The sequence below is a fragment of the Protomyctophum parallelum genome (assembly GCF_964188405.1).
Source record: "Protomyctophum parallelum genome assembly, chromosome: 11".
NCBI classification, from domain to species: domain Eukaryota; kingdom Metazoa; phylum Chordata; class Actinopteri; order Myctophiformes; family Myctophidae; genus Protomyctophum; species Protomyctophum parallelum.
The window spans coordinates 20,452,374-20,477,051 of NC_139707.1; the positions used below are offsets into that span (position 1 = coordinate 20,452,374).

General features: G+C 41.2%; 2 protein-coding genes across 3 annotated transcripts; one reads left to right on the top strand and one right to left on the bottom strand.

Moving 5' to 3' along the window:
• Positions 1–236: 236 nt before the first annotated feature.
• On the top strand, positions 237–15,578 carry smarcal1 (SWI/SNF related, matrix associated, actin dependent regulator of chromatin, subfamily a-like 1). 2 transcript variants are annotated; one of them, XM_083776027.1, is made up of 17 exons: positions 237–1,078; positions 1,186–1,477; positions 1,615–1,665; positions 2,713–2,973; positions 3,085–3,135; positions 3,228–3,411; positions 3,622–3,772; positions 5,827–5,988; positions 6,200–6,265; positions 8,339–8,479; positions 9,519–9,737; positions 10,523–10,593; positions 10,886–10,988; positions 13,438–13,620; positions 13,879–13,979; positions 14,271–14,367; positions 15,327–15,578. In XM_083776027.1, the coding sequence occupies exons 1-17, from the start codon at positions 728–730 to the stop codon at positions 15,468–15,470; spliced, it is 2,628 nt and encodes an 875-aa protein (XP_083632153.1). In that variant the 5' UTR covers positions 237–727; the 3' UTR covers positions 15,471–15,578. The 2 variants fall into 2 exon arrangements, with proteins under 2 accessions (XP_083632153.1, XP_083632154.1); XM_083776028.1 differs by having other exon boundaries at positions 759–1,078; positions 1,284–1,477.
• Positions 15,579–15,909: 331 nt separating this feature from the next.
• On the bottom strand, positions 15,910–24,436 carry LOC310867125 (thioredoxin domain-containing protein 6-like). Its single transcript, XM_083776945.1, has 17 exons — positions 24,397–24,436; positions 22,599–22,702; positions 22,398–22,469; positions 22,133–22,249; positions 21,790–21,865; positions 21,524–21,606; positions 21,295–21,387; positions 20,522–20,676; positions 19,881–20,068; positions 19,438–19,582; positions 18,489–18,596; positions 17,776–17,930; positions 17,465–17,609; positions 16,696–16,955; positions 16,508–16,576; positions 16,285–16,378; positions 15,910–16,040 (listed from the first exon to the last, which is right to left on the bottom strand). The coding sequence occupies exons 1-16, from the start codon at positions 24,419–24,421 to the stop codon at positions 16,305–16,307; spliced, it is 1,869 nt and encodes a 622-aa protein (XP_083633071.1). The 5' UTR covers positions 24,422–24,436; the 3' UTR covers positions 15,910–16,040; positions 16,285–16,304.
• Between the last annotated feature and the right edge of the window lie 242 nt (positions 24,437–24,678).

Consider the following 24,678-nt stretch of genomic DNA (forward strand, 5'->3'; position numbering starts at 1 on the left):
TACTTTCGTTTGTGGGCGTTGACTTCAGACATAGAAGCAAATTCAATCATAATTTTAACAAAAGCTGATCTTTACATGCTTAAAACGGTCAAACATATAAAGTAAAAGTTCAATTTTTTTTTTATTTTATTGATGTTGTTCAGTCAAAATAAATATACATTCATTTATTTTGACTTAACATAAGAAATACTACAATACCTACAGCCTAGGCGATCCACGTGTGTCTGTTGTTATGAGACGTAATTTCCTGCGCGGCAGAATGACTGACACACTTGATTTTCATAACTTTGTCTTTACGTGCAGTCAATAGTTAAGTTAAGTAGTAATCGGCCTTGCCTTGGCTTCAACCGATCCATACCACCGAGCGGTTAGTTATGTAAAGGTGTTTATTGTATTAGCTGAGAAAGAGGTTTTTATGCTGACTTTGTTTTTTTTTGCACTGGCTATAGCTTGCTAGCCTCGCTAGCTGCTATCGTTAGCAGACCAATAATACAACTTTTCCGCAGTCTTACTGCTGGCAATGCATTCAGATTTAGATTTCCGCCACAACGTAACGTTAACATTATACTTACGTTTAAACTAGTGCAATTTACACCTTGCTTATTCGATTAGCAAATGTATTGAGACGGCTGGACATTGAATCAGTAGTAGGTAAAGTATTTGTAGCAGTAGGCTCATAGGCTGAGTGGCTGAAGCTACAGTAAATGCACGTTAGACAGCGGTAATAATGTCCACTCAGTTGACTGACGAACAGAAGCGAACAATTGAGGAAAACAGACGTAAGGCTTTAGAGAAAAGAGCCCAAAGACTTATTCATCAGACTGTCAACAACACCAGTCAGAAAAGCTCAACAGGGTCCGTCAGTACCCCAGAATACTCCAACCAGAATGTGCCAGTTTATCGTGACTCCTCTCATCAAAGAGGACCAGTTTCTGCTTCAACGTCTGGACCAGGGGAGTTTGTTCCTCCTTTCAAAAGGATCTCACAGAGCCCTAACCATCGAAACCAAGAAAAGCCGCAGCAGTTGTTCTCTGGTGTATGGAAGCAAAGTGAACAGTGTAACCCTGCTTCGAGACAGGTGAGAGAGGAACTGGAACTTCTGAGACTGTATTTTATTAGTTATTTTCTTTATAGCACTGATGAAGGACAAACTGTCTTTGATATTTTGTCATATTTTCCCCATAGATAAAAACAATTGACCCTCTTCCTCAGACAAAAAGCCATGTGAACATGAACATCCCTAGTATTTCATCCAGTAACTCTGCATTCTACAAACAAGGAAGTGCTAAACCTACCCAAAGTCCCAGTGCACAGCTTCCCTCAAAGCATTCAGCATTGAATGCTGTACCTGCTAAGAAGCCTGCCATCGCTGTGAGAGGGAAGTGTGTGCCTCAAGATGAGGGCCGCTTCAGAATAGAAGTGGGCTACCATGCAGAGCTTATTGCTGTGTTTAAAGACATCCCTTCCAAGAATTATGGTGAGTCACTGCAGAAGTGACTATACCTATCGAGTGATTTGTATTTCAAATTGATCTCCTGCAACTGGAACCCCTGATGTTTAACATTTTTGTACACCAGATTGAAATCTATTTAAACATTTTTGTCTTCACTTTAGACCCTGCCACGAAAATGTGGAACTTTGGTATGGAGCACTATCACCAGCTAAGTATGTACTATGTAGTACCACTACCATTTAGTATTTATGAATTGTGTAAATCATTTCAATTATAGCGTCACTCTACATAGACCTTATGTAATGTCAGATACGTTTGCCTTTGTCCTAGTGCAGGGTTAAAGTCAGTGGGGAGACAACTAGTAATGACAGCCTAATTATTACTAATGTAAGGACACAGTTCTAAATGTGTGTTTATATGTGTATTTAAATGAGTAACATCTTATCTATAAATGCACCAAGTCTCTCTGTGTGTAGTGTACAATGTACCGGTACATACGTCTGTAATCCACGTAACTCGAGAACCTTTCGCGCCACCGACTTCAAATTTGACATGCGCGTTCCACACCCCCACAGGGAGTGCAGTGCCTGGTGTCGAGTCGGTAGGACCCACAGTTGTCCAGACCCACCACAAAAGGCCTCTGCCCGGGCTCTGGACAGGTCACAGTGTCCATAATATATGGAGCTGGCCTGTTCTGACATCACAACACTCCATATTTGGGCATGCCATAAACAGAACTCCATATATAGGAATAAAGGGACACGGAGAGACAGATACAGAAATCTCCATATATGGGCATAAAAGGGACACAGACACAGTGGAACGGGTACTCAGACACGGGTACAGAGGGTATTGCATAGCCGGATGGGGCATGGATCTCCAACTCCATCGTTACCGGCTCGGTGCTCTACAGCCGGGCACCGGTCTAGTGCAATATAAAAGCCACAGGACTAAGTAGTACGTAGGCCCATCATCTTACTCCTCCCGCCCAACACTCCCTGCTGATAGGTTCCACCACAGTCTCTCTCCGTGGTGGTGGGCAGACACTATACCACTTGTTTTTGTAGTACTTTCATGTGCATTTATTAGCTGGTAATTTTTAGTGTGTGTCTCATAAGTCCAAGTGAGTGGTCATAAATAACAAATGCACAGTAGAAACTATGGCGTGAATCTGAGGCGCACCTTGCATTAGCCTATTCTACTTTAATACTAACATGGATTTTGGTATTGCCATATATCACCTGCTCTCCATGTTGTAGTGGAAGAAGCTGTCTCTATCCCATCAGTCTCTTTAAAACCTCTGGAGGGTATGGAGGCGGTGGATATGGGTGCATCATCTATCCGCCCTCGTGACGGTGCAGCACTGGGAGCACTGCTGAAGCTGTGTAATGGCTGGCAGAAACCTGGAGCCACTCTCCAGGGTCAGTGCGGTCTGGTGTCTCCAACCCAATTTGAAGTTGACATTGGCTACCACGTTGATGTCATAGCAGCTTTCAAGCAGATGCCATCGAGAAGCTATGGTAAAAGATACTTGGATTATATTGTATGCTAAACTTTATTTTGTTCTTCAAATGTATAGTAGAACTTGTGCTTGTACAAAGGCATGATTTGGTGATTCTTGGTGCATTTAGACATGAAGACAAGGAAGTGGAGCTTTTCATTGGAGGATTACAAAAGTCTTTGTGAGTAAGATGCGTTTGTTATGCACATACTGTTTACCTGTGTTTGTTGCATTTGTCATCTTGTCTGAGCTCTCTGTGTTCCATATACCCAGTGGATGTCCTCAGTGGGATTGCGACAGTGGAGGTGGAGCCTCTGCCCAGGGCGGTCATCCAGGCTTTCGCAGCCAGTTTTGACGGGACTCGGGCCAAGTCGTTAGAGGTACCTGAGGCAGACCTCTCCAGCGTTGACCCCTCACTCTCACTCGGCCTCATGCCCTTCCAGAGGGAGGGAGTCAAGTAGGTTTATACAGTCATTAGTGCCTGCACTCTGTCCATGTAATTTGTGTAATTTTTTGACACCCTCAAACTAGAGGTCAGTGTGTGGCTGAATGTACTGTACTTTGTTTATTTTGTGACACAGCAGTTGAGACATTGGTAGTGTTGAATCAGTATAACTTAAAATTTACTGCTGTGATTTGCATTTGTATTCAGTGGTTGTCTCCATAGTTTTGCAGTGTTTAAGGAGGGCCGCCTCCTCCTGGCTGATGACATGGGGCTGGGGAAGACGGTGCAGGCCATCTGCATCGCAGCCTACTACAAGAAGGAGTGGCCATTACTGGTTGTGGCTCCCTCCTCTGTGCGATTCACTTGGGCAGAGGTGAGAATCATTCTCTCAGATTATCTAGTTGATCTCAGTCCTGTGAAGTAAGGAATAATACGAGTAATATAAAAATAATTGTTTAACAAAAATTGGGCTCCTGGTGGAACTATAATAGGCCAATGTGAAAAGGGTGGCATTTCTTTCACAGCCATCAGACGCTGAATTCATGATTTGAGGCATTTTGTTCAAAGCGAACCACAATCGGCCTACTGGTGGCACTATAATAGGCCATGTGAAAAGGGTGGCATTTCTTTCACAGCCATCAGACGCTGAATTCATGATTTGAGGCATTTTGTTCAAAGCAAACCACAATCGGCCTACTGGCGGCCTACTGGCGGCCATGTGAAAAGGGTGGCATTTCTTCCTCGGCCTAGTGCGAATGTGCTTTGACGGTTCGGTTCCCTGCATCGGATCCAATGCCCCAATCAAGGCCTTGGATCAGAGAGTCTAAACTCTAAACTGACATCTCTCTGGCTGGCATCTTATCTGCGTTGTTGTTTTGCATTTAGCCAGATATACTATAAGGATGGGAGCTGTAACTGAGTGAGTTAAAGCCAGGTTGACAGGCGAGCGGAGAGCAGGGAAGTGAATTGTCAGAAAGATTTGGGACACTGTTTTTTTTCCCCACTACATGATTGGCTGTGTAGAAATGGAAACACTGTGACATAAGATGGGCTGAGTATAAAGTGTAATCTTTGCATCAGCTGTCATATTTATCATGAGTTTCTGTGACATTTAGAATCTAAAAGTTTCACATACTGTATCAGATTATTAGTTGTCAGCACATTGGACATAGAATGAGCTGAATATTCACCTGCACTCTTAACAGCATAAGGTGTAGTAGTATCTTCAAAACCACATGAACCCTAGTGTTCAAATTCTGGGCATGGCATAATAGACTACGGTCACATTCACACCAGAGAGCTTTGCTGCGATTAAAACGAATCCTGCTGCACATTTTCAGAAAGTGCACTTCGTTTGGCAGGTGTGAAGGCTCATTCGAATCCTAATGCGTATCAAAGAACCACATTCTACTCCGAGCAAAAACGGGGGTTTCGCTTCGCTTCCAATCGCACTTGATTACGATTTGGTGCAGGTGTGAATGCAATCCGCAGTAAATAAAGGAAATTAAGCAAACAATGTGGCAGGTGAGGAGCTGAACACAGTTGGAGACGGAGAAGGCATATTTTACGCAGCGCAAAGATGTCCCGTTACCGTGGATAGACGTGGTCGAATGAGAAGACTGAAGCCCTGATCGAAATGAGGACGAGTACATTAATCAATTGCTTAAGAAAACACATAAACACTGCAGTGTAATAGTATTATAGCCTAAGCCTACAGAATATTCTGTCTGTCTGTCTGTGCGTTCCGTAAACATGGAGTGCTGTCACTGTGTGGGGACTGGGGAGTAGGGACTTTCATCTCGATTTTGTGCTGCTGTCTGTTATATCAGTGCGCTCAGCGCTGTGCCTCCATGCCCAAAAGAACAGTGTGTGGCTGCGTGCGTATAGTGAGAGAGAGCGCGAGAGAGAGAGAGAGAGGGAGGGGGGGGTCCAGTCCCAGATGGCACACATGCAACGTTATGAGTATAATTTTATCACCATAGATTTAACTGTGTAGGCTAGTTTATGAAGGGAACACATTGATAAAGGTCCCCCCTCCTGCGTTTCCAATACGTATGGGCGGAGAAATTGGGATTCTTGCATATTTAATTTGCTGCGGTTTGCCTTCACACTGTCATCCGCAGCAAATTAAATATGCAAGAATCCCAATTTCTCCGCCCATACGCATTGAGTCTACCGAAGTATTAGGTGGGAATGTGACCTAACACTATGCAAAAATCGCAGTTCTACAAGCTCTCAATGCATCACGTTGTGAGCTTGTAGATCGTCTATTCTTCCTATTTGACGTACACAAAAGTATACAGTATATAGGGTTAAAACATGCTTGTTGTACCCATTTTCAGTGTTTAAAATTCACATTGTTTATAATTCTGTTATTTTTTTTACTGGTATTATCTCATTGAATTATTGACTCTCTGTCTGTACTAGGCCTTCAGACGGTGGCTTCCCTCAGTGAGTCCAGCCAGCATCAATGTGGTGGTGAAGGCCAAGGACAAGCTGCGTGCCGGTTTGGTCAACATCACCAGCTATGATCTCCTCAGCAGGATGGACAAGCAGCGGACAACCGATCCCTTTAATGTTCTAATCATGGTTAGTGGGTGTGTGGTTGGTCCACATTGCTAGTTCTCCATTCAGAATCTTCCGTTTTTCTTTTAATTCAAATAGAAAATCAATTTACATCAGTCGATTCATTAGGTGATTTAGTATTGGCAAATTATGAAAATGACTGAAGAATTAACAGAACTGATACAGTTTTATTGTGTATGTGATAGTGGGAACATGTTTATGCTATTCTATGCAGGATGAGTCCCACTTTCTGAAGAACATGAAGACTGCCCGCTGTAAAGCAGCATTGCCACTTCTAAAGGTACTTTGTTCACTTTGTACTTTGATTGATTTGATCACATTAAAGTCTGAGTGGTGTTGGACTTTGGTAGGACTTTGGGTAATGGGAAAATATTGTTGGTCTTTTATGTGTGTATTACATATTATTACATACATAAGATACGTAGCTTGCAGAGTTAGTTCAGTCAGATACTCGAGAAGTTAATAGTTAATTGTTATGTGCTGTTTGCTCCCACGCTAACCCCAGCAACACCGGTGTGCTTTGCTATTTCTGTTCCCCATGTTTAATGATGGTTGTATGATTGTGCCGAGCAGGGAGAAAATGTAGCAGAGCCGAATGCCAATATAAAATGTCATATGCACACTTGTATTCTCATTCTATAATATTTGTTCAATCTATTCACAAGTTATCTGACTGAAGTTATTTTTGTGCATTGGCGCATGCTCAAAGAGAACAGATCTACAAACTAACAACATGTTGCATTGCAACATGTTTCTTTGCTCGTGGGCTGTGGCATACCTTGTTTGTCTGAAAAGAGTAGTACAGTACACCCATAGCTGCCAATGCCAAACATTTATTGTGGACACGGAGACAGAAACGTCAACATTTCGGACAGACTAAGCTGCCTTCAACACCAACCTTGCAGAACACAAACAACACCATGCTGAAAAGTGTAAAATAAAATGAAATAAAAATCCCCCTTTTTTGGCTATAATAAAGAGCTGTATATAAGGTTTTCTCAGATTTTTTAAATGTTGTCGAATGTTTCCTCCTACTGGAACACATTCAGCATCTTGACAAATTACAGAATGGTTTAGTACAGTACATCTGCTCTGTTGAAGGTAGACAGACATCATCCTTGTCTCTGTCGATTCTAGGTCTTTGTTCTGCTCTGCTTCTGCTTGATGTCAGCATTTGACACAATCAACAATTTTAAAACGCCTCAAGGATGAAGCTGGTCTACAGTGTCTAGTGTTCAAATGGTTTACCTCCTCCCTTGAGGAACTTCTTTCAACTAAATGATAACGAAGGTTTTCCAGAGTTCAAACGGAGAGTCTGTATGTATGCATCATACTGGCTCAGTAGCATGGCACATGCAACAGTTTTATGTGGGCAGGTCCGATTTGGCTCAAACCCCTCTCTGTGTGTGTGTGTGTGGATGCGGTGATTGAATGTCCGGTGAATTTACATTCAGCGTGTGGACGTGTTTGTGGACGATGCTTCTATTGTCGACGGTGGAGCCTCTCCTGGTCCTCCCGAGGTGTTTAGAGAGAGATAGAGAACTATAGTCTTTTTATTTAGCGTTTGAGTTGGAAATATTCACAGATCGATTAGAAACGTTTCTTTACTACTGACAACCTGTATATAGAGACCAAGTTTCTCAGAGAAATATTGCATACGATACGATCCAAGCATCTCCCTTGGGCTGTGCCTGTGTTATAATTACATGGGAGTATATAATGTGTGTGTCTACTACCCAGACCCCGCTGAGTATTTACCTTAATGTGTGAACGCATCTGAAACGGACATTCTCCTGTTGCATGCTACTGTACATGTGCAGTATGTAAGGAATCTTGGTGTCTTCTTGGGCATTTTAACAAACAAAGTCTGTCTTCTGGTTCACTGCTGGGCCTTTCATCTTAACCCATTCTGGGCGGGAACCCCTTTTGGTGTTATAACCCTTCTGGACGGGAACCCCTCTTAGGGTTCTGTACAGTTTTTCAGAAAACTTAGGTCTCAGTCCAAAATGGGTTAAAAATTTGAAATCAGTTAGGAATCCTGTGTAACAAAAACCAATAATTTCTAATACTTTGAAGGCATGGTTTATTACTTGAAAACGTGTGGGACGGTCTAATTTAAGAACTCTCCTCAGTCCAAATCAAGCTCCTGGCTGGTTCCATTTCTGGCTTCCCACCATGCACGAAAGACTTATTATTGGGACTTCCCAGGGGATAAAAAAACCATGATTGACCTCCTGGCATTCTGGCAATGCCCAAGGTTTACCTGTGACGGTGCAGCGTAAAACTGATACTGAGATGCCGGCCACAGCCAAAAATGTATCTTAATCTGGTGGTATCCATTTTTCGTCCTCAGGCAGCGAAGAGAGTGATCCTTCTATCTGGGACTCCTGCCATGTCCAGACCCTCTGAGCTATACACGCAGATCCTGGCTGTCAAACCGACCCTCTTCCCACGCTTTCATGAATTTGGGATGCGCTACTGCAGTGCCAAACAGGTATTTTAAGCACTCGGCGTGCACCTGCAACACCTCTCTTTACTACAATACTTAATAATACTGGCCACCTTTCAAGAGACCTGCGACCCGCCACAGAGAAGAATGTTCGGTGTGGGATTAGCTCTTATTTCTTCTTCCAGCTGGCTGACACAGTATAGGGTCTACATTACACCAATGGAGTTGTATCCCTTATGTATTGTACACATAAGGGATAACATTTCAGATTGCTGCCAGACACATGACACAGGAGAAGCATTGCAGTTTTTATTGTTGGTACTTTATCTACAGTAGCTATACTCAATGGAGGTGCTGTGTGTACAGTAGCATTGATGTATTTTATTACAAGTATAACATTATTACATGCTCAATTCAGAACACGTCCTCTTAGTGATATTTCTCTAAATGTATTTCTCCTCACTTGTTGTCTTGACTCATACTTGAGCAGGCACCCATTTCATTTGCTCTCTAGGCATTTACGTAGAGTGTTTTTTAATTAGCTTACTGTTACTTGGATTTGCATGGGTTTTGGGATGGAGGGAAGCTGTAATAATATTCAGACTCCTTTTTCCTCCTCAATGAATCAGTGCCCTCTTGGAAGATAAAGGCACACAGCGCCAGTCCCTCTCTTCTATTTCCTCCACTAATCCTCCCTCCCACCGTCATCCTATCCACCCTCCAGTCCTACTCTAACCATCTCAATTAATCCTTCTGTTCTTCATATGTATTTTTCCCCTTTTATGTCCACCCTTTTGTCCATTCTTCCCCACATTCCCCTATTCTCTTTCCCCCTTTCATTAACCTTTTTGTCCACACTATGTACATGTACAGTATATGTACTTTTTTCATATGGGGTGACTGTGGATACCATGTCATCTTCATCATTGCAACGTCCCGCATACCTGAATAAGCTTTCTGTCTCTATCTTGAATTAAAGTTAATTGCATTAAAAAACAAGAAATCTGCTTAAAAACAGCAACCCCTCAGTCCTTGTCTCTCTGTCACCCTACATCGACTCCTTGCTCCATCCACTCCTCTTTAGCTGGCCTGGGGCTGGGACTACACAGGTTCATCTAACCTCGGGGAGCTGAAGCTGTTGCTGGACGAGAGTCTAATGCTGCGCCGCCTCAAGTCCGAAGTTCTCTCCCAGCTACCCGCCAAGCAGCGCAAAGTTGTCACGGTGACCATAGATGGAGTAAACACACGCACCAAGGCTGCCCTATCAGCAGCAGCTAAGGAGCTGGTCAAGGGAAAAGACAATGTGAGTTTGCATTGACTTTGAATAGTAGATATGGAAAACATGGCTAAATTAAATGGAATTTGGAGAATTGCACACACCAAGCCCAGGAAGGTTTATGAGAAGTTGCATATTATGCAGACACTTTGTGTGATATCTTTCATTTTCAACTCATTTTCAACTTTGGTGTTTAATATTTTCAGTCTCGGCCGCTATTAGAATAATAAGTTAAGTGTGAAGGTACAGCAGGTTAGGCACATGGGTGGCATGGTGGTAATGTACAGGTCTGCACACAGAGGAGTCTTGGGGTTCGAATCCTCCACAGTGCATAAGGCTTTGTTGTGTGCCTATATGAACAAATTGGCTGGGAAGCTGTGGGGAGAAGGGGATACTTGGGCGGTAGGAGTAGGGTGGAGACTCCTCACTGGCAGCAGCAGTGATGACACAGAAATGTGTGTCGAAAATAAGTGTGACAATATAATGACAAATTTCATGATAAAAAGAAAAAAACCCTATTGAAAGTAAACAGCGATACTGTAGTGATAAACATTGATAAATGAAATTGTGCTGTTTGGAATATCATACAATATAATCACAAAATATATAAATATATCTTACAACCAAAGTCCAATGTCCAGAAATTACATTGCAACTGGGAATATTTTACAGACGATAACTTTTTAAATATTATATATAACGTAAACATACACATGCATAGTTGACCTTGAGTATGCAACTAATGGCAACCTTATTAAATCATCAAACATTTGTGTCAATTCTTATCGCATGTTGTTCTATCTCTCCTTTAGAAGATGAAAGAGAAGGAAGCTCTCCTCGTCTACTATAACCACACGGCTGAAGCAAAGATACCAGCCATAATGTGCGTAAATCATTTCTAAGGGGCCAAACAGCAAGTTAGATACAGTAGCAAGGCATAGATTGCATAAATGCTTTTTTTGTTTGTTTTTTTGTTTTGATGATACAGCTTTCAGACATTACCGGTAGATATTTTTTGTGCAATCTTAACAATGACTGTGGTTTCTACCCAACACAATACAATCCTTAGTGTTAATTTAACAGGTTTATTTGCTTCGATTTGTAAACTCTTCCAAGTTGAATGAACTGGGATTTTGACTTTGCATTTAATGTAGTGTTATAATTTTCATTATTAGGGAGTACATCATGGACATGCTGGAGTGTGGAAGAGAGAAGTTTCTTGTTTTTGCCCATCATAAGATCATCCTGGACAACATCACCAGTGAACTCTTAAAGAAGGTAATGGTTAAAATATGAAATACTGCAGGTACATCTCCAAAGGTCTATCTTCAAAGGTACATTTGTATCCATCTATCAAGACAAAAATAATAACTTGTTTACTCTCATTGGCTGTAGCATGGAAGATTTTTTTCTTCAAAACATGCAGTACTTTTTGCTACTACTACAGATTATTTATAAACCTTACAGAAAGTTTTAGTTGTGGGCTCGCCACAGCGAGCACACAATAGTTATTGCCAGCCTATATTTATTTATTTATTCTTTATTCCACCCTTTTTTTTGAACTACTTCCACATACTTTACACTAGAAATTTAGTTCAAACTTCAAACTGTTCAGCTCTTTGCAGTGATGTGTGCTTGTTTTTTTATTTTTACAAAGTTTTATACTTTTTATACTTTTTAACTTTTTAACTTTTTTTTACATTCTTTATAATGAGAGTCGATGGAAGAAAGGTCCCATTTTTCACAGTTAACTTTTTTGAGCTCTTATTACTCCGTCATACTTTCACTTTGAAACTTCATTCAAACTTTATAATGTTCATCTATCTTTGAACTTTCATTGGTGAAAAAGTTGTTTTGAAAAAGTTTATACTTTTAAAAATATTTAACTTTATTTATAGTTTTTTCTTCCCATTGACAATGTATGGGATTGATCTCTAAATCAACCTCACTTTTGCAGCCTCATTACTCTGGCATACTTTGTCGTAGAAACGTGATTTAAACTTTAGAAAGCTCACACGACTCTGGACTTTTTCGTGGTTCAAACCGTATTCGAATACGTTAAACGTTTTTTCCGAAATCGCAGTTAAATCGCAGGCCGTTTCGCCTAATTAGTGCCAACTTAGAGTGCAGGGCTTCTTTCACTAGAGTGTACAAACAGAAAATCTTTCCTTGAAAATTTACCAAACAAATTGCCGTCCCGGCCAAAATATTCACTTTACACGCATGTTCTTTGGTCATTTTGTAGCCACACATGTCCTCTTTCACACAATGTGACCACCAAAACACAGAGACATACAGAATGTGAACTACGGCCTTTTAAGTGACACAAATACAGTCAAGCTGCTCATTGACATCCATTGTAAAATCCTTACGAGGAAATTATCGCGATGACAATTCTTAACTCGCTCTTATAACCACATTTTCGATCGTACCAACACCACAATCGCACATGGTGTACCTCAATATCTCAGGCCACTCACAGCGAAAAAATTATTTGCATTCGACTTTTACTTTTTGCGATAGAGCAATTTGTTCGGGCATAGTTTCCCCCCATTCAGGAACATTGTAAAATAGAAGATCTTCAAGTTCATAGCGCGCCACTCCCAGTCATAGTGCTGGCAATCTTTTACACTTCCACAGCTGAGACATATAAGGGCTTAATTACAGGGCTGAAATTAAAGTTACAAGATCTCAATGAGTTGCTCTGCGATACCTTGTGGGCTTGTAGGTCTGCTATTTGTGCAATTGGATGGCCTTTACACAGCTCTCGCAAGAGCACGCACGCACGCATGCACGCACGCACACACACACCCTGTCTTCCTATTGGTTGCCCTTTACACAGCTCTCGCAAGCAAGCGCACGCACGCACGCACACACACACCCTGTCTTCCTATTGGCTGGCCTTTACACAGCTCTCGCAAGCAAGCGCACGCACGCACGCACACACACACCCTGTCTTCCTATTGGCTGGCCTTTACACATCACAAAAAAAGAAAAAAATGAAAAAAATGAAAAAAAAAGAAAAAAAAAGAAAAATAAATAAAAATAAAAAAGAATAAAAAAAAAAAAAAAAAAAAAAAAAAAAAAAAAATTATAACTTAAAAAAAAAAAACTTTTTTTTTACTTAAAAAGAAAAAACTTCAATTTTTTTGATTTTTTTTTTTTTTTTTTTTACATTTAAAGAAAAACTTTTAAAAACACTTCTACAACTTCCACATACTTTATTCTGCTTAAACTATAGTTTTTACAAATTTTCATACTTTTTTTAAAACTTTTACTTCAGCTTTAATGCATTTTCTACTTTTGTTTACAATATGCTACAGTCCCGAAATTTTGATTATGGATTTAGACCACCAATGGTAACACCATTACTCCGGTCCCCGAGTTTCAAACTTGACACGGCAATAACTTTATACAAAGCATTGTACGCGAGCCCACGCAGTTTCTACAGGAACTGCTTTCTAGTTATTCATAATAATCATTAATAATAATAATAATAATCATGTATTATTATTTTACCCCCTTTTTCTCCGCAATTTAGTCTCTATGCCAATTGATTCCTCCCCACACACATTCCTGTGTTGTCACTGCTGTTGTATTCTACTGACTCACCTGCCAGTGAGGAGCCCCCACCAGGAGGACGTAGGGCCTCTGTCCTACTCCTCCTGCCCAGCACTCCCTGCTGACTGGTTATGTATTCAATTTGACTGTCACATCTCTTCCACAGAACATCAGTTTCATCCGCATCGACGGGAGCACTCCGTCAGCTGATCGGCAGCAGCTGTGTGACAAGTTCCAGTATTGTGCAAACAGTTGTGTGGCTGTGCTATCCATCACAGCAGCCAACATGGGTCTGACCCTGCACTCTGCTAACCTGGTGGTTTTTGCAGAGCTCTTTTGGAACCCAGGGGTAAGGCAAGCCGCAAGACATGAGAAAACCTTCCTGAATATATGATTCACTTTGTTAAAATGTTTTCATAATTATGCTTTCACAGCATATAATCCATTTTATGCTGACTGTACCACTCTGCCAGTCGTCCGTTCTATTATTATACTGTAGGTCTTCGATATGGGATGTGAAAAAACTGGAGATTGGTGGTTAAAATAAGTGACAGCTCAGTGTAGTTTCTTGGCATTGCTTAAAAAAATTAATGCTTTCCAACCGTAGGTCCTCATTCAGGCAGAGGATAGGGTGCACCGTATTGGACAGACCAGCAACGTAGATATTCATTACCTGGTGGCCAAAGGAACGGCTGACGACTACCTGTGGTACGTACTGGATCCATCACGGGGACGGACCTATGTTCCTACTGTGTATTTAGATCAGTCTAAATGCGCCCTTTAGCTGTTAATTATCTCTATTTTTCTCTCTCTGACCAAGCATGTTGCTTCTGTCTTGAACACAATAAAAACTGGTTCTTTCACAACATGCCTCTGTTATGGACTATTGTGCTGGCCGTTGCGACAACTCACAGACTTTTCTTATGTTCTCCAATACAGTATGTATGTTGTGATTTGTTGTACGTTGATTGTAATTTTACAATGCATTTATTAATACAGGCCCATGATTCAGGAGAAGATGAACATCTTGGGTCAGGTGGGCCTGTCTGAGTCAAACTTCTCAGAGAATGCAGAAAGTGCCAGCTTCCATTCCAAGGTGGGTCCCATTATCCCATATACGGTATACTGTCCATGTTCCATTACTTTTCAGTGGCCTTTACTGTATATTTGAAATTGGTAGACCGTGACATAATCTTGAATGAATAGTTAATATTCGCAGTTACAGTGAGGAGTGAGTACCACAATTTGAGTCCACAACGAAAATGAAGGTTTCAGGCGAGGATCACAGCTCCATTGCCTTCCATTATAAAATGTAAACATAAATTAAAAAAAGTATAAAAGATAACTTCTGTGGCCTACTGGCAGCATGCATACAAAGTGTGGCACTGATGGGTTCAGCTGATTGTCTGAGAGCCACGCTGTAAGAAATTAGAAATTAGTTAATCTTGAACTATCAAAAGGCTAGCCATCTGAGTGTATGTCTTTGTCTGGAGAAAATCTTGCAAACCACTGGACCGATCGGTGCCAAACTTTATCAGACAGCACTATTTTTGAGGGTCGCTAACTCCTCCTGTGTTTGGAACACCGAATGTGATGATTTGATTGGCTAATGTATGATGATAAGAGCGCCCCTCACTTCACACGAGTGTGATTTTTGTGAAAATATGCTAACATTTTATAGTGGAAGTCTAATGTATGATGTCATAGATGACAGCTGGCATTGGAGCCATGCTGTTCCCATGACACTCCCATGTTCCATGTGATTTAATTTTGCTGATGCCCAATGGGAACGTGCACCATTCGATGTATTACATTTGAATTTGATCGGTTGGACAGTTCTCATGAGGGAAAGCCCGGACAGAGAGAGAGACACACACACACACACAATTTCCCTGTATTTATAGATAATGTTATTCTATATAATACATGGGTGTAACGTTGAGATTGAAGTCTCTAAAATACCAATATACTGTATTTGCTTTACTTAATTTAAGAACTGTGCTAAAGATGTATCTATTTTCATTGTCTCACAAGTTCTATTTGCGTTTTTCTCAGGACACTAAGCAGAGGACCATCACAGAGATGTTCCAGAGGTCATTCACTGAGGATGAGGACATAGATGAAGCTGTTTTAATGGAGGCTTTTGATGACTGGGAGGAGGAGGACAGCCACCCAGGAAGTGATCACACACATCCATAGCAAAACAGTACACACTATAGACTATTGTTGCCTAAGGCTGACATTTATCATGACCAATGTTTTATTTTGAAAATGCCTTCACATTTTAGTAATTTTTGTCTGAATAAATAAATAAATGTTTAACTACAATTCAGTTCAGTGAGTTTTCTATCCAAGGTTAACAGAACTCTTAGCTGGTTTTGAGTATAGTGTCTTTTTTGTTGTTTGTTTGTTTGTTTGTTTTAATTAGAACTGAACAGCTCACAGTAGTTGGCCAAACTGGCAACAATCGATTCTAGCAAGGAAAGGCAAGTATAACTCTATAAAATGGTAAAACATTTCTATGAGTGAATACCAGAATACACAGGAAGCTTGACAATGCACATTTAATGAGTAAAGGGGTTCTTTGATGCCATTTTGTCCACTACTAATAATATAAAATGAGGCTTCACTGTTTATTTTATAATCATTGTGGAACATATTCAGTCTTCATTCAGCCTAATGCAGTCTTTTAGTCTTAATGCTCTTGCTCTGGTTCCGGAGGCTGTGCTGGCGTAGGACTTCAAGGATTAGATTCCAATGTCATGTCTCCTGTGATGTAAAGGGAATGATCATATGTTATAATAACTTGTAAAAAGCAGTACTATTAGAGTGATTTAAAAGCAGATTAGCCAATTAGCATGTCTTGAATTGCTCATGGGACCAGCACAAGGGATGGAATTGTTTTTTCATTGGTAAATCGAGAAAATGTCAAATTACAGTACGTGTACTGACTTTGTCAAAGTGAGTACTAGACTGCTGATCCAATATCAAGAAAAATACTGCCGTGTCTTACCATCACCATAGTCGCTGCTATCAAAACTGAATATCAGCAGCATCAACTCTCTCTGAATCAGGAGAGGACATCTCTATTTGCTTGTGGTTGGTATCTGGAATGTCAGTGTTGAGAGACTTTTAGCAGTCTCCTAAGAATGCAAGGAATATACTAGTGCAGTATATTTCTGACCTGTCATTGCTTTTTATATATAGCATATCTTGATTTCCTAGCTGAATATTACCTGAAAATTCTCCAGTTGTAGATCGTGACAGTCTCAAATCCATGGCATCTGCAAAACTGTCATGTATTCCTGAAAGAAAAACGGATCTCAGATTAATGCAAAAGATGGAAAAGTCTCCATTTAAAAGAAGCTTACTGATATTAACTAGTAGTCTACTGCATGTGTATGTTTGGGAAATGAATGATTACCTGAAATGGTGGTGTCAACCTCTCCATTGTTGTTGAGCCCTGCCTCTGAGCTGATGTCACCAAATATAAAGTTTATCTTCTCTGCATGCCACTGACTGGAGGAACCATGAACAGCATTCTGTAGAATGTCTGAAGCAAAGCGAGCCCTCAGGGAGTTTGGGGCCACCTCTTTGGCATGGTTAGGGTCTGTGGGGCCCATCATGGTCCTCCATTCCTCCACTGCATTCTCCTTGGTCAGGACCATCATTGTGCAGGGCCCACTGACAAGAGTTGGAAGGTAAACATGCATCCTTAGAAAGACACTTATATTGTCTGATTCTGTTGCTACATTTGGAGGTAAACCTGAGCTGATGCTGAGTGAGAGTGACAGCCGAGGAAGTTTCTTAAAGTGAAACTCCCAAGTTGCACTCATCTCTGTTATGTCTGGTCAGTTGTGTAACAACTCGGTGAAAAGGGACTAATCGGAGCGGAAGATACAGCGTTCAATCTAGATGCCCAGTGGAACAACATTGAAACAGAGATGGACTTTCTAGCCCCTTGCCTGAGGCTTCCTTGATTCTGACCAGCAAAAACATTGCTGTAAAAGGTTGAGTGCCGCTTCCAGTGCCAGTGGAATTTATAGCGGGTCTACTGTGGTCGCTTTGCTCTGCTCTTGGAGATTATGCCCAGGCAGAAACTAACCGACACATGATGCTCTGCTCTTGGAGATTATGCCCAGGCAGAAACTAACCGACACATGATGCTCTATTATGCCCAGGCAGAAACTAACCGACACATGAACTCCACTAGCTGACTGAAGAATAGCTCGTCCCTGTGCTCTTTGTAGAACTCCTCGGCTATCTTCTTGGACAGAATGGTCTCCTTCAGGCGAGTTATGGAAAACCCTCCCCCACGGATCTCCTCTAGAATCTCTTCTATCAAGAGGAAGAGAGAGGAGAGACAGGAGGCAGACGAAGAGCACATGAAATAACCAGTACTGTCATGAATTTCATACATACTGTATCTGCTCTATTCATGCAGAGGCAAATTGGATAGATTTGTTAACCAGCAGAGTCCTTCCATGCTGTGTCAGAGATGTACCTCTGTGTCCTCCTTCCATGGCGTCTGGTTTGATTACAGCCAGGGTATGCTGCTTAGGGAAGAAGAATTCAATCCCTCTCTCTGCCTCTTCACTGCTTGCACTGCCATGCAGCTGGTTGATGGGTTCATTCTCCACCGCAAACTGAGCTCTAAGACTTGAGGTCAGGGGGTAGATTGGCACAAACACATTCACATTAGTGTGTAGAAGTCCTCCCAAATATATTAACCTCTCACAGGAGGTTTGAAGGAGAATCGTGTGACCATAGTCTTTTTAACCACTTAAACCATATACTTTGTTGTACATCAAATTGTGAAAATAGCCGATCTACAAGCTCAGTGGATCTTGTTCACGAATGTTCACTTATTTCCCCCCGAATGTTCGCCTATTATGGCATGCCCACATTGCCCAGAATAGGGATGCTAGCGTTCATGTGGTTAAACAGTTGATGCAGTATTTTAAAATATGATTATTGATTACAGTTATTACTTATGTTTATTTATTTATACCATTCCAATATAATAATGTATTTCATGATTTTAAATGACTGCAATGCATTTCAGTGTAGTACTGCAATGTGGGTAGTAATAACAGTAAAACTATCGCAGCAGAGACAGAGGCTTTCAAACATCTGCTTATCTGTTTGCCTATGACACAGCGATTTGTTATCACCGATAGTGAGCTGTTTATTTGTTTGTACCAAAACATAACTCACCAATCAGGCTCCTCTTCTTTGGCTTTGGTGATGTCAGCAGGACCAAGGATGCTCCTCCAGTGATGGATGGCACCTGCCCTGTTCAGAACTAGAGCCAGAACTGGACCACTACACGCACGCACGTCGCACGCACACACACACACACACACACACACACACAGAGCATATATTGAGCTTTTATTGATGGAACTATATAGACGTTTGCCTAGAACATACTTTTCTCTTAAAATAATATGTTGGCTAAATGTGCTATGTTTGCTATTTTATCTGCTAAAAACTCTATGCAGTAGACTAAAGTAAAGACATGGGTCTACAGACATCGACAATGCCTGACCTTATAAGTAATTATAAAATGCTTTATAATATGTTAAAATTACTGTTCAAAAGCACTGAGTATTTAGGAGTCTATATACTGTAACTATAATGATACAATGTTATTAGAATATTATAATTCATTTTTTTCATGTTTATATTTTATCAATTCATCATTTCTTCAAATGACACACTGGGTCAATAATCATCCTTGGGGATTATGCCCAACTAAGTATCCTTTGGAGCAACATTTGCTTCTCTTCTTCCACGTACATCATTTTCCGGCATTCTACGACTGTGGATCAGGAGGTAGAGTGGCCATTTTGGAACCTGGTTTCATGTCAAAGTGTCCTTGAGCAAGACACTGACCCCCTAATTGCTCGTGATGGGGGTGGTTCCTTGGAATACCAGAGTTGTTACTGTAATATCAGACTTATGTAGACAATTTGATCTATCATGGTTGAGTATATTTTTTCAGCAGCGGCTCTACTTTTTCATGTGAACATAAACAGTAGTGTGTGTGTGTGTGTGTGTGTGTGTGTGTGTGTGTGTGTGTGTGTGTGTGTCACACAAACAGTCATAGAAAAAACAGTCATGTTTTTAGTTTCTAGTTTGTGTAATGGTATTGGGAAGTTACCTGGTCATGTTTTGGAGCAGTGCTGGAAAATAATCCTCTTCAACATGCTGGAAGTAGAACTGTCTCACCTGCTCCTCTGTTAACGTCACGTCTCTTTGGAGAGCAACAGTGAAGCCTGCTTCATGGATTCGAGACAATATATCCTCTGCAAAACAACAGAGAACACATAATGAATCAGCAGCTAACATGTTTCAGTGTGACAGCATCATATGTTTTAATTTAACCCATATGATGTCTTTGCCATATATGATGTCCACAAAATGAACTACTGAACAAAATCTGTACACATATACTCATGTCAGTCAATTAGCATATAATGTTTGCTTTAGGATTCAGCACAGGTTTGCCATCTTCCGTGTGTGTGTGTGTGTGTGTGTGTGTGTGTGTGTGTGTGTGTGTGTAAGCCTGTGTATGTGCGCTCATGTACTTGGCACAGACTGTACCTCTCTTCTCTCTGGCAATGTCAGGCCGGATGAGAGCCAGAGTTCTCTCCACATGCTCTTCCTCTCTATCCTGTTCACCGATTCTAAAGTTGGGAAAGAAGAAGGCGAGCTCCCTGCTGGCCTGGTCACTGTCCTCGCTGCCGTGCACGGCGTTGAGCAGCGTCTGTGTGCCATATTGTGCCCGCAAACTGCAGGAGCCCAGGGGGATAGGAAGGAGAGGGAGCAGATGGTTGCTCGGTTGGTGCTCAACCAAAGAGGAGCACAATTGTTGGGTGTGTCTGATAAAGCACTGGGAGAATGTGGACTTAATTTCGTCATTCTAACTAGATGGTTGTTCAATATTGTGTACACAAACACACATACGTGTGCACACACACACACACACACACACACACACACACACACACACACACACACAATGTGCTGTAGGCCAACATAATCAGTGTTGCATATTATATGTCTTAAGGTTGTACCTTATTTTGAATAAGGTAGAATATATTGTTTAGCAATCAGACATAGAGGATGGCAATTCCATTATATCAAACTACTGCTGTCCTGTCAAGGTTGCTTCTATGAGCTATATAAGCAGGTAATATCATGTAACATGCCGGTAAACATGGTGACTACTGTAACTAACTAACCTTTCTGGCCTGTCCCTCTTGGCTTCCTCTATGTCTGCAGGGCCAATAAACTCCAGCCATGCTGTAACGACATTGGCCGATCCCTCTACTTGAGACAGTACCAAAATGTGAGAGGGGCCACTGGACATTAACTGTACCAAGTCCTCAAAGCAAGTCTGAAAATCAAAAACACCATTACATATTAAATGTAAACAGATGCACACATATAGTACAGACAGACACAAACACAAAGAACACGCATGCACGCACGCACGCACGCACGCACGCACACGCACACACACACACACACACACACACAAATCTAGCCGTGTGCAGATAGCTTTCCAGTACCTCATCCTTTTTCACACATAATTTGTATTTCTGAATCTGTAAACATTTTTTTCTTGTTGCAAACTGCATGCTTGGCAAAAAATAAAAGCTGCTTACACAGCAGCTCTATTTTGAGCATCATGAGAAAATACGTATGAATGTGTGATGTATTGAGCACTAATTGAAATTATTTAGCTCTGGTGCAGAGGGACTATTGAGTTCTCCCAATCGGGATGTTGACTCAGAATTTCAATTACTAATATTTAAATTAGTTCATCTTCTCTGACCCTCAACAGAAGTTAGTTCGACAAATGAGGCATTTTGGGCACCAAACTTAAAGGATGTCTGACCCATTTTTTATGTAGTCGTTGATATCCTGTATGTATCGTGTATGTGTATAAAGGAGTCTTCCTATTATAATCAATTCTCTGCTTTTTATCATTCCCACCAGGTTTCACCATTACCTCGGCTTCTTTGTGCTGATAAAATGCTCGCGCCTCAAACTCTGTAAACACGTGTTCCTCTTGAGCCAGGATCTCAAACCCAGCATCTTGAATCTGTCAGAGACATTAGGAAAATGCAATGCATAATCATGGCATGAACACTAAGCCAATTTAAACACACAACAAGTCAGTTTCCAAGTCTGAAGCAGTTGTAGTTTTAAGGACATAAGCAGTTCTCTAGTTTCTGTACCTTCATTATAATCTCATTTGCCTTGCCGTGAGCAATAGCATCTGGTTTGATGATGGCTACTGTGTAGGCTTTACTGGTGTGAACTGAAGGACGATAGAAAGGGAGAAATAAACAGTTAATCTCCAATAACATAGAAACAGTGCGATGTGATTTATATGATTATAATGAGTAATAACAGTTAACCTGTCGCCAACAATGACAACCACAACAAAAAAGAAGACAAAATGAAGACACATTGGACATTTATTTGTCTATATAAAATATACCAAGTAACTCTTCATCATTCTGGTCCTGATCAGCGCCCTTCTCCTCTTCGTCATCTACCAAACCTTCATCTTTAACCTACAATACACGACAAACACAGATATTTAATCCAAGTGTGTATCAGGTGAGTTTATAGCAAAGTATCTCACTCACAGAAGCCTAATGTCTCCCTCAGTCAGGGGTGGGAGGGGGGGGATTCTCTTTTGTTGACCAGTAGATATGCTTTCCCACATGAGAGACCAGGGTTTGAATCCAGGAGGTTACATATGTAGGTTATCTGTGGGTTGTAACTTATGTTTGTTCATATGCATGTGCACTGAGTATTATGTGTGTCAGACAACCCACCACGCCGCGCTCGCCTCCCTGTTCCACCACCAGCTTCTCCTTGGCCAGCTCCTCTAAAATCATCTTTTGAAGAAGGGGAGCATTGGCCCCACGCAGCACAGCCACCAATTCTCCACCCTGTTCATGGAATAGAGACTAGCTGACTTATCAGTGATGCAACATAATGGTACGGTTCATGGCTACATATGACATGAGAGTGGCACATGAGAGTACTATACACCACAGAGAAAGCGTGAAAATGAGTGAGACCGAAAGGGAAACTCACCCCATAGAACAGGAAGGTTGGCTCACATTTCCCTCTGTAACGCTCTAAAGCATCAATACTGTCTGCTTCTGCCTGTGTTACACACACACACACACACACACACACACACACACACACACACACACACACACACACAGAAACAGATTTAAGGATTGCCCTATTTTTCAAAATCATTCTCTTCATACTGGGTCTACAGCTTACCGTGGCAAAATGTAACAGGTCATCACCAAGTTCGTTCTTTATTTTCCGGAGCAGACTAACAACCGCTCTGCATGGACCACACCACTGCTGGTACACATCAACAACTAAAAGGGGGAGTTAAGTGTATATCATTATGATATTATTGTTATGTTGACTAGTCGTGCAAGTCACTTCCCATCTTCTGCCACAGAAAACTTCAGTGACTCCACCTTAGCACCCTTTAGCACTCCTCAATCCTAGTGTTGCCTATGGTAGTAGGCTACAGTATTTCCAAAGATCCTACTCATGAACATGAAGATATTCGTTTTATTCATGTTGTTTGCTTGTCCACACAAGCTATGTGTTATTCTAGTCCCTGCGTCATATCCAGGGGATGTACTATCAAGCTGCCTTGTGCTACAGAATCTTGCCTCGGCAAGGCATACTTACTAGTTACTTTGTTGCACTTAATTGTTTTTGTGGCACATATTCACTTACCACCTGTTGTTTGTTGACTATGGTTCATTCCACTACTATGATCTTGAAGTTCTGCTAAATGCCTCAACTATCTTATTGCAGTTACGTCGGTGGACACACTGGGGCAGCAGAATACAATAAATGACAGTTTACAGAACATAATTTAGACCAGAGTTCTACAACAAGGGGTCCTCAAAGATACAACGGGGCGGTGGTGGCTCAGGGGTAGAGTGCCTGGGGGTAGAGTGCCTGGATGGAAACCGTAAGGTTGCCGTAAGATTGCCAGTTCGAACCCGGGCTCCCCCAGAGTTACTGTCGAAGTGTCCTTGAGCAAGACACTGAACCCCTAATTGCTCCTGATGTGCTAGTTGGTGCCTTGCATGGTTTCCGCTGCCATCGGTGTATGAATGTGTGTGTGAATGGGTGAATGTAATGCACAATCTCTGTAAAGCGCCTTGGACAAAGGCGCTATATAAATGCACCATTTACCATTTATACAACAGTGGTGCTGCCAACCTTGTGTCCCTGTCTGATAGGGATTTTTTTCATGTAAATGTCTGGAAATTCACATTAACGAATGTGCCACCAAACTAACAAACAAAACATTGATAACATAATCAGCTAGATATGGTGAGGGGTCATTCCTACCTAGTATTCGGTTCCATTTGTGTCAACATAAACATAATGCAGCATATCTTGTGTAAAAAAACACTAATTCCAACAGGCTTATCTTATACTATTAAAGCTTTTCTACCATCGAAAAAAAATATTTGTACCTCAACCACAGCCTTGTAAATGTCCCCCTGAGCCTGATTCCTATAGGCTCTAGCTACATTACTTCAGAAAGTAGCATATACTTTTCATAAATCTGAAAATATGGTTGATAAATATATCAGAATTCTTACTCTGTGTTCACAATGTGCTTATAGCTACCATATTATTCATTACATGAGTAATGGCCATATTTAGCATATAACACCCCCCCCCCCCCCCCCTAATGTGGAAATAATTGGAATAATGCATTAAGCTCGACAAATATGTTTTTCTGACAGCTTAACTTTTCTTTCAGAAAAACATAAATAATCCTGTACAAAATATTTAGTTTTGAAATAGTTACTAGGCTGAAATGGCACTGGAATAGTAGGAATGACCCTGACCTATAGCTTTGAAAGCCTCTTCTCAAGTTGGAAGGCACTCTCAAAAATATAAGGGCCTAGAATATGGGGTAGGTCTCTCTTAGCTGACCTGCATTTTTGAACAGACAAAACCATTTGCCATTAATGTGGTAACTGGTAATATACTTTTCTTAATCCCCCCCTCCCTCCTGATCGACGTTCTTTACCTGTTAAACCTTTTGTTGCAAGCATTTCATCCCAGTGTTCATGGTTTGTTAGAGATGTCTGGGGATGAAAACAAAAGCAAACACTTTTTGAGTCACAATAAAAATCAGTAGGGAACGAACACATGCGCTGATGTAGCTGTAATGTTGACCAACCTGTAAGCTCACTTCTTTCTTCTTTCCTGCCATATGAAACACTCAAACAAAGAGTCGTTTAAAATATATAGGTTCCTTCTCCAAAATAATCGTACCAGTCCAGACCTATTAGCCTATGATGCCTAATCA